This window comes from Alexandromys fortis, unplaced genomic scaffold, assembly GCF_014885135.2.
Source record: "Alexandromys fortis isolate MF-2015 unplaced genomic scaffold, M_Fortis_MF-2015_v1.1 scaffold_41, whole genome shotgun sequence".
Lineage (NCBI taxonomy): Eukaryota > Metazoa > Chordata > Mammalia > Rodentia > Cricetidae > Alexandromys > Alexandromys fortis.
Genome location: NW_026067923.1, coordinates 11,155,613 through 11,171,049, shown reverse-complemented (window position 1 = coordinate 11,171,049; position 15,437 = coordinate 11,155,613). Strand labels below are relative to the sequence as shown.

Below are 15,437 nucleotides of genomic sequence, written 5' to 3'. Positions count from 1 at the left end.
CAGTACTGGCCTTGTCAGATGAGTTCAAAACCATATTAGGAATATGCACATGAAGAAAAAACTTTGTTACTTTTGGGGGGAGGGATTTCAAGTCTTGGTTTCTCTGTGTAACAGCCCTGGCTGGCCTGGAACTCACTTTGTAGAGGAGCCTGGCCTTGAACTCACAGAGATCTGCTTGCCTCTGTCTCCCAAGTGCTGGGATTAAAGGCCTGCGCCACCAGGCCCAGCACCTATCTACCGTTTCCGCGCTACTTTAGTTGTTTTCCTTCCTCTGGCAGTTTTGGAAATAGACGTGCAGTCTTGACGTGGAATTTCCTTGTTTTCTTTGTTTGTTTACACCAAGCATCATCTGCCTGATTTCAAAATGATGGGAATAAAGTTTTCAATAATAGCATATTATTATTGTTTTAAAAGATAGTAGTACCTTGGAGTTTGACCTTCCATTCTGTCTTTATGGGATTGAATTTCTGCATACATTTTCAGCTTGTATATCACCGGATACCACCCATTTCCCTTCTCTGAAAACATGGCTTAAAAAATTCACTGAAATAAAATTATGTTTGCTGTGCAATAGAATTCCAGTTTTCAGTAAGAGCACCTAAGACTATCCAGAGCCTTAAATGGATGTTTTATTACTACACTTGGAGATCACTCCAACTAGAGCAACCTGTTCAGACTTCTTAGTTCATATATCTTCATATTTTTAACAGTATACTCATTTTTCTTGTGTATGTGTGTAGGGGGAGACAGCTCACAGTGCTGGGGTTACAGGCATTTTATGTAGGCATTCCTGGCATTTTATGTAGGCACTGAAGATCTGAACTCAGGTTCTTATGTTTGTACATCAAGCACTTTGGTGACTAAGCCATCTCCCTAGCCCCTAAGTTTTGTTTTTCTTTGGCCCCTTTGAAGTTAATGGGGTTGCTTTCTAGGTACTTTCTACGGCCCTCTAAGTATACAGCAGCCCCATGCAGTGACCTCTGAGGTAGCAGTCAGTGCCGGTGCTAAGTGCACCATCATCAGTTAAGGAAGGGAGAAGAGAGAGAGGAGAGAGAGACTCACTCCTACAAACATGGAGCTCAGTGAAGTTGAGCATATTCTAGATTCCAAAGAAGAACAGACACAGGCAGCTGTCCTTCCCTTGACTGTGGATGCCTTGTTAAAAGCTACTTTTTAAGTGATGCTGGTGACAATGGATTTCAGATAACCACTTAATACCTTAACTTTATTTAGGCACTAATTGTCATCTAGATATGTCAGAATCCTTTGTATTTCTTTGAAGGACTTAGAAGTATAAAATAAGGTTATACTTTAAAAGGTAAAATTTTTTCTTTCTTACAAAAAAAAAAAAAAGAAAACTGACAAGGCTGTAAAACTCCCTTAACTTTAAATATTATTTTTATTTCAAAACTTTTAGCTAGATAATTAGCTGTAAGCGTTCTCCCAATACTGGAATCATCACACGTACTTACGAAGGAACAGCATCTTCAGGTCTCTATCTATTTCTTTGGTGACTTTATTCTCAAATCTTAAATCATTTGACATTTGATCTGTCTGGAATGCCTGTTTCCAGTGGCTCTGTCATCGCACCTCTGTGTCTTAGTCACTGTTCCGTTGCTGTGGAGATACCATGACCAAGGCAACTCTTCTAACTGGGACTTGCTGACGGTTTCTGAGGCTTAGTCTGTTGTTGTCATGGTGAGGAAAATGGCACTGGAGCAGTAGCTGAGAGCTGCATCCTAGTCCACTGGCCAGGAGATGCTGGATCTGGCATGGGCCTTTGAAACCTCAAAGCCCACCCCTAGTGACTTGCTTCCTCCAACAAAGCCACACCTCCTGATCCTTCTAATCCTTCACAGATAGCTCCACTCTGTGATGACTAAGCAAATGTATGAACCTGCAGAGTGATTCTTATTCAAACCACTGCGTTCTGATATAGCCAGTCATTGTTTTCTGTGAAACATAGTGTTACAAGTATGGGATTTAAAACAGTCCACACACAGCTACTGGAAAGCCTGACCCTATTTCATTCTGCAAGCATTAAGCTAGACAGTGCACCAAGCTTTAGAATCTCTGCCACAGACTATCTACCGATGTCTGCATTGAACCAGGAGGGCCATGAGTTTCTGCATTGGTCAAACCCAACTGCTCTCTAAAGACCAAAGCCAAGTACAACACCTTGGTCCTGGCTGGCCTGGAATTCACCTGTAACCTTGCTGGAATCCACAGAGGTCCACCTGCCTCTAACTTCCAGGCGCTGGATTAAAGAAGTAGGCCACCTCAGTGAGCAGTCCAGCATATTTTCAACCATGTGCACATAAGTCACTAACCTCTGTTGCTTTGGGTTTCCACAGCCTCCTTTTTACTGCCGAGACGTTGCTGAAATGTATGATAATATTCTTCATAAGCCTCTGAGTTTGAGGCCAGGAGTGAGCCTCACAGCGTGGTCCATTCTGGAAGAACTCCTAGAAAAAAACAGGCAGAATCGACTTGGTGCCAAAGAAGACTTCGTATGTGTCCTATTTCTGAGTACCGATCGTTAAACTTATTTAAAATTTGGAGATAAATCCTTATTTTATTTGGAGTTAATGAAATAGTTGTTATTACAGAGTTGAAGAGGAAGGGCATTCTTGCCCCCAGTTTTGGTTTCTTGGTTTTCATTTGTGACAGTTTCTTCTCCATCTTCCTTTTATGAAGTGTCTTTTAGTATGCTTTTTTTTTTTTTTATAGAAGAAAGTTTTGCTACTTAGCTCAGAATCTAATGCCCCTGCCTCAGGCTCCAGAGTGCTAGGATTGGAAATATATGCCATGCCCAGAAGTTTTATTTTTTTGTATCTTGTTGTTACTGTTTGTTTTGTTTTAAGACAAAGTCTGTATTGTGCAGGCTAACCTCAAACTTGCAGCAATCCACCTGCCTCAGCCTCCCAAGTGCTGGGATTATAGGAATATGTCACCACACCCAACATGAGAAATTTAAAATTTTGTTGCTACATAATACAAACATTTCCCTGAACTTACAATGCAAATTACCCAACTCATAAGCTTTTGTGGGGTTTAAGGCTATGTAAATGTTTAAAGCATTTTCTTTGTGTGTTTTAGTTGTGAGCCTAGCCTTTAATGTCTGAGCCATCTCTCTAGCTCAGAAAGCATTCTCTTTACTAAGAACATTTTAAGGGTCTGGAGCAATAACTCAGTCATTAAGAGAGCTGTTTGCTTTTCCAGAAGACCTTGGTTTGATCCCCAGCACCCACGTGATAGGTCATAACCATCTGTAACCCCAGCTCTGGCTTCCAAGAGCACTGCAGGCATGCAGTGCATAGACATACATGCAGGCCATACGTACAAAATAATAAAATAATAGTAAGTTTTTAAGAATTGCTTTTGAGACAGGGTCTCACTATATGTGTATGACCTTGGCTGGACTTGAACTCACTAAGCTCCACTTGCTTCTACCTCCCCAGTACTGGCATTAAATGCATTCACACCCAGATTTAAAAGGATTTTGTTTTGTTTTGTGTTTTGTTTTTCAAGACAGGGTTTCTCTGTAGCTTTGGAGCCTGTCCTGGAACTAGCTCTTGCAGACCAGGCTGGCCTCGAACCCACAGAGATCCGCCTGCGTCTGCCTCCCGAGTGCTGGGATTAAAGTACCGCACCAACACTGTCCAGCTAAAATGATTTTTTTTTAAGTACCACATTTCTGTATAAGGCATGCCTTTTCTTTAAAATAACTTTAAATTTCTTTTCTTTCTTTTTTTTTTTTTTTTTAGAATTTGCTGACGCCCCCATGAGATAATTATGAAATCTGCCCAGTGAGATCAGGGAACTCAATTTGCTCATGTTATCAATATTATGTTAACATGTCACAAACTGGTAAGAAACATGAACTTGTCAACTCCTTTTCCAGAAATTTGTGGAGGCTGTTTTCAGCCTTCAACTTGAACTGTGTGGACAGTAGACACTTCTGCTGCTACCCTCGCCCCCCCCCCAATCTCCTGCTGGCCATTCAGTGGCTGGCTCTGTCATTGTCTCCCTCAGTCTTGTTCATGTTCATAACTGCTCCATCCCTTCATTGAGTTCATTGTCAGAGATGGCAACACTAGATGAGTCCGGCTGTTGCATCCTGGGCTTCTGAATAGTGTGAAGAAAAAGTTTCAGGTTGGGGTTCGAGCAGTGCCAGCGTGCAGTGTGGCCGTCACAGGTTGGGGTTCGAGCAGTGCAGGTGTGCAGTGTGACGGTCACAGGTTGGGGTTCTAACAGTGCCAGAGTGCAGTGTGGCGGTCACAGGTTGGGGTTCCAGCAGTGCAGGTGTGCAGTGTGACGGTCACAGGTTGGGGTTCTAACAGTGCCAGAGTGCAGTGTGGCGGTCACAGGTTGGGGTTCTAACAGTGCCAGCGTGCAGTGTGGCGGTCACAGGTTGGGGTTCTAACAGTGCCAGCGTGCAGTGTGGCCGTCACAGGTTGGGGTTCTAACAGTGCCAGCGTGCAGTGTGGCCGTCACAGGTTGGGGTTCCAGCAGTACCAGCGTGCAGTGTGGCGGTCACAGGTTGGGGTTCCAGCAGTGCCAGCGTGTAGTTTGGTGGTCACAAGCCTCCACTGCACTCACCACTGCTGGCCATGTTTCCTGTCTCTTCATTCAGCTGGTACTCCCCACTCCCTGCTTACTGTCCCCAACCTCCTCTCTGAGAAGGAATGTGGAAACATCCCTGTGGCTTTTGTCTTTTACTGTTGTTAACTCAGCTCTTTTCCGCCACTGAAGACCACTCTCTAGTGATCCTGACAACTGCACAGACTAAACACTTCATGCTGCGTAGTTGATCTTCTCCTTTTTTGCTAAGAACACAGACGAACAGCCAGACCCTCTTGTTGACCAAGGAGCGTTGTGTCGGTAGTTACATTGGCCAAATACAGTTCCCGCAGAAAGCTGGGCATCTTCGTAGTTTACTCTCTGTTAGAATAACGTAAGCTAAAGGTGAACCTCAGTGGAGTAACGTTCTTAGCACGTAATGGGGTCCTGCCTTTGATCACAGCACCACAAAATAAAACACACCAAAAAGAAAGTAAATGTTTCTATTTCTTTAAGCTTTTTGGAATGTTTGTGTTGACCCCACCCACCTCGTAGGGCAGATGATCTTGCTTCCCCTTTACGGGGCTATAACTGCTGGTCTGGGTTAGGGGAGCTGTACTGTGACCTTAGCCTGTCTGCACTTAAGCAAAAGGCAGAGAGCGATAGAAAACACCAGGCATTTCCCCGGCTTACATAGCACACATATATGCATCATATACACAAAACCCTCTAAAACTAAAATTTTCATATTAATCTCATTTTTAATTGAAATCTTACCGATACTCTATGCTCCTTTCCATATGAACATGAATAAGAATATTCCTTCTCTGTGCTGCAGGACTCTCACTTGCTTGACCTTTAGGGTTTTCATGTTCATCTGGAATATTCTCTCTTATTTATTTATTGTCTGATTAATTCTTATGTATCTTCCGGACCTCAGTAGTGAGGTTCATTTTCTCAGTAATGAGGTTTGTTAAGAAACAAAAGCTTGCTTTGTGCACTGTGAGTAGCAGCAGATATGGCAAAAAGAGCTTCCCAGGACCAGAGAAATAGCTCAGAGGCTGAGTGCCGGCTCCTCCACTGGAGGAACAGAATTTGATTGCCAGCATATATACACTGAGCAGCTCAGAAAAACCTGTAACACCAGCTTCAAAAAATCCAAGACATCTTCTGGCCTCGGTGGGAACATGCACACACATGCACATACACACTAAATAAACTAAAACATAAAATTAAATTTAAAAAAAAAAAGCACTTGCCTACTTCAGACATTCATTACTTTAATCTTTTTTTTTTTTTTTTTTAACCCACCAAACTGTGTTGGTAGATTCCTACTTTGTAACTTCTGTAGAGCCCTGACAGGAAAAAGCTAGAACAAGGACTGTGCTGGCTTGTGTAGGGATGGACGAGCCCTGGCCTTGGCTTTCACGTCTGCCCACTGCAGAAGGCTCTGTTGACTTTATGTGTTTTCAGGTATTAGTTACCTATACCTGCGTACTGGTTTATTCTTTCTACAACACTTTCATTCCCGTGTTTTTATGTTCGTCTTTTAGAAACCCATGAGTTCTGTAGGACAGGATTGTTGGCCTTGGTTCACCTGTGGGGAAACCGCTTGTGACAGGCGCATTGCCTTTCTAAGTCAGTCTTTCCAGGGTGTGACCAGGAGTGGCATAAATTCCCACTAACAAACTGAGTGGTGAAATGGAAGTAGTCAAACCTTGTAACATTCTTCGTTGAGTACTTACGTTTTTGTCATTACTAAAACTACTGTTTTACTTTTCTAGCTTGAAATCCAGAATCATCCTTTTTTTGAATCACTCAGCTGGACTGACCTTGTACAGAAAAAGATCCCACCGCCATTTAACCCTAATGTGGTAAGTCCATAGTTTTCTAAAATAGTGAAAATTACAACTGTGATTTTGGAGATGGACCTCCAAAGCTGATCGGAGTCAAAGGGGTCGTTCCCTAAGTATTTTTGCAATCTGTCACTGAGAGGTTCCTAGCTCAGGGGTAGAGGACTTGCTAGTGTTCCACCAAGGGGGAAAAAAAAAGAAAATGACAAGAACGTGATGGTGACCAGAAAGATCCCGGTTAGATGAAGTTTCTTCCTACAGAGTAATCATGAAATGCTTGCAAACATCAAAAGGGTGATCTTAATAAAGAGGTGAACACTAAGGAGCCATTATTATTTCTGTAATGATAATAATGTTTTTCTAGGGACAAATATGTGTGTGGTCTATGTGTACATGCATGTGAATCATGTGTGTGTGTGTGTACACCGAGGTCGAAGCATCCTCCAGTCTCCAGTGTGTGTGTGTGTGTGTGTACACACCGAGGTCGAAGCATCCTCCAGTCTCCAGTGTGTGTGTGTGTGTGTGTGTGTGTACACACCGAGGTCGAAGCATCCTCCACATTCTTGCACACCGTAGCTTTTGAGGCAGGTTCTCTCACTGAACCCGAGAGCACTCATTTCAGCTGGGCTGGCTTGCCAGTTAGCTGCAAGGATCCACCCTCTCTGCCTCCCTCCTCCCTGGTGCTGGAATCACACATGTGTAACACTGCACTGCCTGGGACATGGGTCCTGGAGATTTGAACTCGGGTCCTCATGCTTGCTTGCCAAATACTTTTATCAGTTCAGCTGTATCCTTAGCCCTGAGCAAAATCTTTTAATGAGAATATAAATTGTCATGTATTTTTTAGAAAATAATAAGTGTTATTAAAATGTCATGTTCATGTTAGCTAAATTAGTGAAAGTAGTTCACCTAAAGATACATTTTTAAACAAAAAGCCGATCTGAGATGTGTTTGATAGAATTAACAGCATGTCCAATTTTAGCAACTAATATATAGTAAAAAAAAAAAAATTGTCAGTAATGATGTTAGTAACCTCTGGTAGTTTTCTTTGTAGAGATACATATTTTGTATTTGGTCATCGTATATAACCTGCTCCTCAGATGAGTTGTGAACTTATTACTGTCAATGTTCTTATTAGTGTATCTGTTTATAAGTGAGTAAACGGACAGACAGTCACAGCTGAAAAGTGACAATATTCAAGTCTGGGTGGGATTCCAAAGTCATTGTTGTTGTGTGTGTGAGTGGGGGTGGGATTCCAAAGTCCTTGTTGTTGTTGTTGCTGTGTTTGGGTGGCAGTGGGATTCCAAAGTCATTGTTGTTGTGTGTTTGGGTGGGGGTGGGATTCCAAAGTTGTTGTTGTTGTGTGTTTGCATGGGGGTGGGATTCCAAAATCGTTGTTGTTTGTGTTTGCATGGGGGTGGGATTCCAAAGTTGTTGTTGTTGTGTGTTGGCATAGGTGTGCGTGCAGGTGAGTGCACATCCCTGTGAAGGCCAGAGGAAATCCTTGGTGTCATTCCTTGGGCATCATCAATGTTCTTTTGTGTTCCGAGACAAAGACTACTGGCTCAAAATGAGGCTGACTGAGCAGCTGGCCAGGGTTTGGCTGCTGCACCTCCCCAGTGCTGCATGACGGATGACACAGTGTGACACAGGTTCTCCTGTCTACAGAGCATGTGCTTCAGCCAGTGAGCCATTCCCCCGCCCAATCTCCTCATTTGATGTTGCTGTGAAACATACAGGGATGAGGACATTACTTCAAAAAGTAAATTTGATTCTCTGTATTCTGGCTTGGCTAAAAGTCAGATTCTGTGTATAATAGCTATGATACTTTACACTGTGATACTGCCGACACCACAGTATTTGTATTCTGACGTACTTCATGTAGTTCAGAATTGATGGTTTCAAAAATGACTACTCTGGTAAGGATAGTTTTTGTCCTGATTTTCACTTTGGGGTTAGAGAGGCTCAATTCCCATTCCTACTTCACTGAAGAGGAAACAGGTGTATAGGAAGAAGGTAATTATATAAGGAATTGTAGCAACACTTCTCATAATCAGAATGTGATGACGGTTTTGGTGTGTTTATGTCTGTGTGTTTTGGGTACATTGATATGCTGGAGACTGATGTTGTTAAGCAGGGGCTTTACCACTGAGATAAATCTCCAGCTCTGAGATTATTTTTGAAATAACTCAATTAATTCTATTTTATGTGCATTGGTGTGAGAGTGTCAGATTCCCTGTAACCTGAGTTATAGACAGTTGTAAGCTGCCATGTGGTAGCTGGGAATTGAACCTGGTTTCTCTGGAAGAGCAGCCAGTGCTCTTAACCTCTGAGCCATCTTCACCCCTCTGAAATCATAAAATTTTTGTTTATTTTTTATTTGTGTGTGTGTATGCACACATACACATGTGTCTGAGTGTGCTTATGAGTACCACATGCATCCCTGGTGCCTGATAAGGCCAGAAGAGAGCATTAGATCCTGCAACTGAAGGTTAAGACCATTGTGAACCATCTGATGTAGATGCTGGGGACCAAACCTGGGTCCTCTGCAATCCTAATCTACCCACTTTTCAATTTTCTTGAGATTTTATTTATTTTTCTCTTATGTGTTTGCATATGAGTGTTTGCCAGAATGTATGTGCATGTATACAGGGCTCATGGAGGCCAAAAGAGGGTGTCAGATGATGGAGGAGGGTCATCTGTCTATCTGTTACTCCCATTGGTTAATAAAGAAACTGCCTTGGCCATTTGATAGGCCAGCCCTTAGGTGGGTGGAGTAGACAGAACAGAATGCTGGGAGGAAGGGGGAAGTGAGGCAATCACTATGCCTCTCCTCTCTGGGTCAGACGCTATGGAGCCAGCCGCCAGGTCAGACATGCTGAATCTTTCCCAGTAAGCCACCACTTCGTGGTGCTACACAGATTATTAGAAATGGGTTAATTAAGATGTGAGAATTAGCTGACAAGAGGCTAGAACTAACGGGCCAGGCAGTGTTTAAAAGAATACAATTTGTGTGTTGTTATTTCGGGTGTAAAGCTAGCTGTGCGGGAGCCGGGTGGGATGAAAAGCAGGCCTGCCCACAGCTCATCACTACAGTCAGATCTCTTGGAACTGGAGTTACAGATAGTTGTAAGTCACCATATAAGTGCTGGGACTTGAACCTGGTTCCTCTGGAAGAACAGCCGGTGCTATTTTTTATTATAAATTTTTTAAAATAGGATATACTGGCTGACGAGGGAGGGGGACTTGATTAGGGGAGGGGGAGGGAAAGGGGAGGCGGCGGTGGGGAAGAGACAGAAATCTTTAATAAATAAATTTAAAAAAAGAAAAGAAATAAATAAATAAAATAGGATATACTTTGATCATGCTTTCTTCTCATATCCTCCACGCCTTCCTACCCATCCAACCTTATGTTCTCCCTCCCTTTAAAAAATCAACACACAGCTAGCTGGGTTTAATGGTGCACACCTTTAATATAAGCAAGCACTCAAGAGTCAGAGGCAAAAGGATATCTGAGTTCAAAGCCAGCCTGGTCTACAGAAGGAGTGCCAGAGCCACCCAGCGAAACCTGTCTCAAAAAAAAAAAAAAAAATAAATAAATAAACCACAAAAACAAAACAAAAAAGCAAAGTACATGTGTGTGTGCATGCATGTACACACAAATGGGACGAATGAAAATCAAAATGAAACCAAAGACCAGTAAGACCAAAAAAAAAAAAAAATGCCAAAAGCAAAATGAAACAGAAAGTCTACCAAATAGTCTTATGTCAGGAAGACAGTGTTTCCTTGTAGACATCCTTCACCTCTGACTCTTACAGTCTTTCTGCCTCCTTTTCTACACAGACCCCTGAGCCTTCAGATGGTTGTGAGCCACCATGTGGTTGCTGGGAATTGAACTCAGGACCTTTGGAAGAGCAGGCAATGCTCTTAACCTCTGAGCCATCTCTCCAGCCCCATTTTTACAGATTTTATTGAGGGATTTATTCATATCTTATCCTTTTTAAGGCTCTTATATTCATAATTGCTATTTTGACTTGTACGTCCATCATATGCATTTTCCAGGGCCTGCTGCTTTTTGGTGGAGACACATTGTCTTTGCTGTTTATGTTTGTGTTTTTGTGCTGTGCTTCTTGGTGTCCCTATCTGCTCTTGGCTCTGTTGGGTCTGAGATCTGTTCTTTGGTGTTGTTGCCCCCTCTGGATCCTGAGCAAATGTGGTGAGTCTCTGTCAGAGAGTCCCTTGGCTAGTCAGGGAGTGACAGAAAGGAATGGCCTTGGAGGAAAGGCTTTGATGGTTGGTGAGAAAAAGCTAAACTGGTTCTGCAGTGAAAGGTGGAGCCCTCAGGGAAGAGGGACTTCTGCTGCAGAAAGAACTAAGAGTAAATCTGCAGAGTGCAAGAGCGCAGGAAAGGTTGAAAAAGTTACAGCCCAGCATGGGCCCTCAGCAGTGCCTGTGTTTTCCTGACAAGGGAATGAAGATGGCCTTGAAGAGAAGACTGACAGCTGGTGAGAAGGAGCTAAGCCAGGTCTACCCACAGCCAGTGCTCTTAGCCCCTGAGCCATCTCTTCAGTCCCTTTTTCATTTTCATTCCAAAGTCTGTAACCCCAGAGAACTTTGTAGTCTGATGGAGAATTTAGCATTCCAACTTCATTCCCTGTTGGCTGATTGAGTTGTAGATTTATTTTCGTGGCTAACTGATTCCTGAGTTTATTTTCTCTGCCCTGAGTCCCTATCTTTGTTATTCAGTTGGACTTCTTGAACTGGGCGTGTGAAGGATTTCCCTTCAAGTAGTGCAGAAATAGCCTGGAGGCTTTTACAAGCCCAGCACCTGAGTTTGCAGCTCAGTTCCTCTGCTCAGTTACTCTGTAAGAGTAGTTAAAGGGAAGGTTCAGTGACTTCGCAGCACTGGAGAAACACTGCCTTGGAGCTAAGCCTTTACCTCGCTCATCTTACTTTCCCATCAGCCGATCCCTCAGGTCTTGACAGCTAAGGGTGGCCTCACCAAGATCTTGATGACCATCTCAGTGGCACAACAGAGCCACCTTTCACTTTTCTTAAAACAGCCCCACTTCCCCATTAGAAAGCATTGCCCATCTAAACTAGATAAGCTGAACAGGCAAGCTCGGAGCAAAATACTGCCCTGGAGATCTCCCTGAGCCTTGTTTCTGTGCATAGGGATGATGATGTATAGAGAGAAAGGGGGAGCCGTGTGTGTGTGTGTGTGTGTGTGTGTGTGTGTGTGTGTGTACTCAGGCAATGCTGCTATACTGGCCTTTCTTACCCTTATCACTACTCTCCCTACTTAAGAGTAAAATTTTTAACTTCTTTTTTTGTTTTGTTTGTTTTTGTTTTTGTTGTTTCGTTTTGATTTGATTTTTGTTTTTTGAGACAGGGTTTCTCTGTTGCTTTGGGTCCTGTTCTGGAACTAGCTCTTGTAGACCAGGCTGGCCTCGAACTCACAGAGATCCGCTTGCCTCTGCCACCTGAGTGCTGGGATTATAAACACATGTCATCACCACCACCACCCAACTTTTCACTTCTTAAAATAGACAAATCTCACCTTAATTATAAAAGTGGAGCAGGGATAGCATAATAATAAAGTAGGGGAAATCAAAGCTTGTCAGGGAAAATATGCAAAGTCATAAAGACATTTCGATGAACTGAGTTAATAAAAGAAAAGCTAAGGTGAATGATTTCTGCGCTTTTGGTGTTTTAGGCCGGACCAGATGATATCAGGAACTTTGACACAGTCTTCACGGAAGAGGCGGTCCCCTATTCTGTGTGCGTGTCTTCTGACTACTCCATAGTGAATGCCAGCGTTCTGGAGGCAGACGATGCGTTTGTTGGTTTTTCTTACGCCCCTCCTTCAGAAGACTTGTTTTTGTGAACAGTCTGACGTTCAGAAACCATTGGGCAAATTCAAGCCTGTGGAGGAGACGGAAACGCCGATTTGTGTGAATATACTCAACTATGTATAACAGTGCCTCATTTTTACATGTAATGTTGAAAACTATGAAATACGTATTTTCTGCTGTAAGCAAGAAATAGGGCATTTCAAAGAGCTGAGTTTTGAACTGATTTGTATTCTTGTTTATTAAGCTTATTTTTAAAACTTTAAAGCTATTATTCTTAGCATTAACCTATTTTTAAAGATGACTTTTTGCTATTGACTGTTTTTTCCCTGTTAAGTTTACACTAACACATCCAAGATAGACTGTTGTTAATAGTCTGTTACAGCGAAGATAAGATGCATTAACATCTTTATACTTCTATGACTTTTATCACAGCAGAACTATGCAAATGGTACATGGGAGTTTAAGATGACATCACTGTTTAGAATTTGCTTCTTGGTGAGAGTCGGATGCAAAGGCAGGTTGATGGCTACTCACGTGCAGCCCCTGTAAGGCAGAATGAAAAGAGATCTTTGTTTTTGAAACGCTCCGTTCTCACCCATGCATCACCTCTCCTCTCGAGGAGAAGAAAGGATTTGATGGGTCAAGTTTTCGGAATCCCCAAGGAGATGAGAAGTATAAAAATGCTGCCAGATGTTTTTAGTGGTGCCAAAAATAAATGTCTGTCATATATTTATATTATAAATGTTTTCTATTTATGTTCCTTTTGACTCTTTGAAGGTTTAGTACACTGTTGAGTAGGTCTAAACCTTGGTGTCTGTTTTTGCAAATAGCTATTTCAAAACTGCCTTCCTAATTGATCAAGTTTTTAAAATGACAGGAAAAAAAAGTAGGTTTCTATAATGTTTACCTAATTATGAATTAAAAATATAAAATAGCAAACCTGGGTCAGTGTAAATGTATGTCACCTGCTGCGCTGTAACGAAAGGTACATGTTCAGTACATGTTTAGCAGATACATGTTCAGTACATACTCGTTTGGTAGTCACAGCAGTCACATACACATGGCCTCATGAACGCTAACAAGAGTATTCTCTACGTCTAAAGTGCACACTTGCCTCTAGTATCCTCATGCATCTTAGAAAGAGTACCGAAAGCTGACCTGATATCACATGTAAAATACTGTGTGCATCTGTAATGTTGGGTACAGAGAAACTATTTAAAAGGGGGTGCTTAGCTTTGGATCCCAGTTCCCAGAGGACAGTTTTTTCAGTCCCTTTAGAGAACAGTATCCCGAGCTCAGCTGCTCTAAGAACTAACTTCCTTTGCACGTGTTTTCTCGACAAAGATCACAGAAGAGTTTCTCACCAGTACCCGCGGGCTTAGATGTGGTCAGCAGAACTGGGACAGGCAGTGCTTGGCTTTGGCAGGTGGTGTTTCGAGCAGGACACTGGACCCTCCTTACAGATGAAATGTTCCGTCTACACTGTACATATTTGATTGGGGGCACTTCTGTAAGACTTTACACAGCTTTTTTTGTTGATTATAAATCAAGACAAAAATTGTACATGTATTTTTTTTACTCATATCTCTCAATTAAATTGCCAAAAATTAAAGTGCAATATTGTATTTTTAAAAACAAATTTTAGATTTTTAATGTTTCCTGGATCACAAGAAGTACAGATCTATGTAGTATAATAAAATTATCAGAAAGATTAATGATCAACATCTAATTTCTGTTATTTGAAATTAAAATTAGTAATGGTTACAGTAATCATCACTAAAGTGAATTGTTTTATTTTTTCAATATTTCTAATTATTTTTATTTATTTTCCTTTTATGTACATTGGTGTTTTGCCATGGGTGTCAGGTCCCCTGGAACTGGAGGTACAGACAGTTGTGAGCTGCCATGTGGGTGCTGGGAATTGAACCCAGGTCCTTGAGAAGAGTAGTCAGTGCTCTTAACCACTGAGTCATCTCTGTAGCTCCAAAGTGGTTTGTGTGTGTGTGTGTGTGTGTGAGAGAGAGAGAGAGAGAGAGAGAGAGAGAGAGAGAGAGAGAGAGAGAGAGAGAGAGAGACTGAGACTATAAGTCTTAGTCAAATTATTTAGGTAGACATGAATTACTGGCTTATTTTATACTGACATATATGGGTCAGGAAACAAAGTTCCAAGTTTCTTTTTTCCCATTCTGTGAGTCTTTTCTTTAATATCTGCCTTTTGAACAGTGACTGTGTTATGCTAACTACAGAAACAATCTCAAAGGTCTAAATAAGGACTAGCTACAGTCGGAAGTTAGCCCAGCTTGCCTGTTTGTTTCTAGGGATGTCTTTCAGTGTAACCCAGCCTGGCCCCAAACTCAAGATCCTCTCTGCTTGGCCTCCTCAAACTACGATTATGACTTGTTACTTGGAGCATCTTGAAGTAAGAATTTGTTCTTTTAGGCACTGGCCTCTAAAGGTAACGTTTACTTCCTTGTTTTGTTGCAGATCATTCTCCTGAGGGCAGTAAAGGTTTGTTGCTAAGTGGAGGCCTTTTCATAGTTGGGGGTCTCCCTGCTGGAGCCTGGTGAGGTAGGAGAGGCTCTTAGTTTCCTTCTGGGGCAATTGCCTTTACTTCCCCAAAGTCCCTCCTCCGGTATTTTCCTGGGGAATTTGTTGTACCCATGAGTTTTGAGAACACAGTAATATGAAACCAAATCATGAGTTTCTGGGGTCTGAGTGTCTTGAAACAAGTCACGTTGTGTCAAAGGAATTAACAGGCAAAAGAGCGGTAACATCTGGGATATGTATAAGAATACTGGGCAGGGCTAGAGGGCAGAATCCAAAGTTAAGAGCACTTGCTGTTCCTGCAGAGGTCCTCCTAGGTTGGTTCCCATTACTACCTGGTGACTAAATAGCTTGGCTCCAGTCCTAGGGACTCCGACCCTCTCTGGCCTCCTCAAGCACCAGGCATGCACATGGTGCACATCCTCACATGTACACACAAAATACAAATAAATCTTCCAAATTTTAAAAAGTATATGGGTTTGAGAGCTGGAGAGATGGCTCAGTGGTTATGAGCATTGCCTGTTCTTCCAAAGGTCCTGAGTTCAATTCCCGGCAACCACGTGGTGGCTCACAACCATCTGTGATGAAGTCTGGTGCCCTCTTCTGGCCTGCAGACATACAC

At 42.4% G+C, this 15,437-nt stretch overlaps 1 protein-coding gene across 4 annotated transcripts in view; it reads left to right on the top strand.

Annotated features, from left to right (window-relative positions):
• Sgk3 (serum/glucocorticoid regulated kinase family member 3) overlaps positions 1 to 13,982 on the top strand; it is a 111,187-nt gene extending 97,205 nt beyond the window's left edge. For all 4 annotated transcript variants that reach the window (XM_050142032.1, XM_050142033.1, XM_050142034.1 and 1 more), the window contains 3 exons: positions 2,355 to 2,510; positions 6,348 to 6,437; positions 12,133 to 13,982. In XM_050142032.1, coding sequence (XP_049997989.1) covers positions 2,355 to 2,510; positions 6,348 to 6,437; positions 12,133 to 12,303 — 417 coding nt within the window. In that variant the 3' untranslated portion in view covers positions 12,304 to 13,982. The remainder of the gene's footprint in view (positions 1 to 2,354; positions 2,511 to 6,347; positions 6,438 to 12,132) is intronic.
• The last annotated feature ends 1,455 nt before the right edge of the window (positions 13,983 to 15,437 follow it).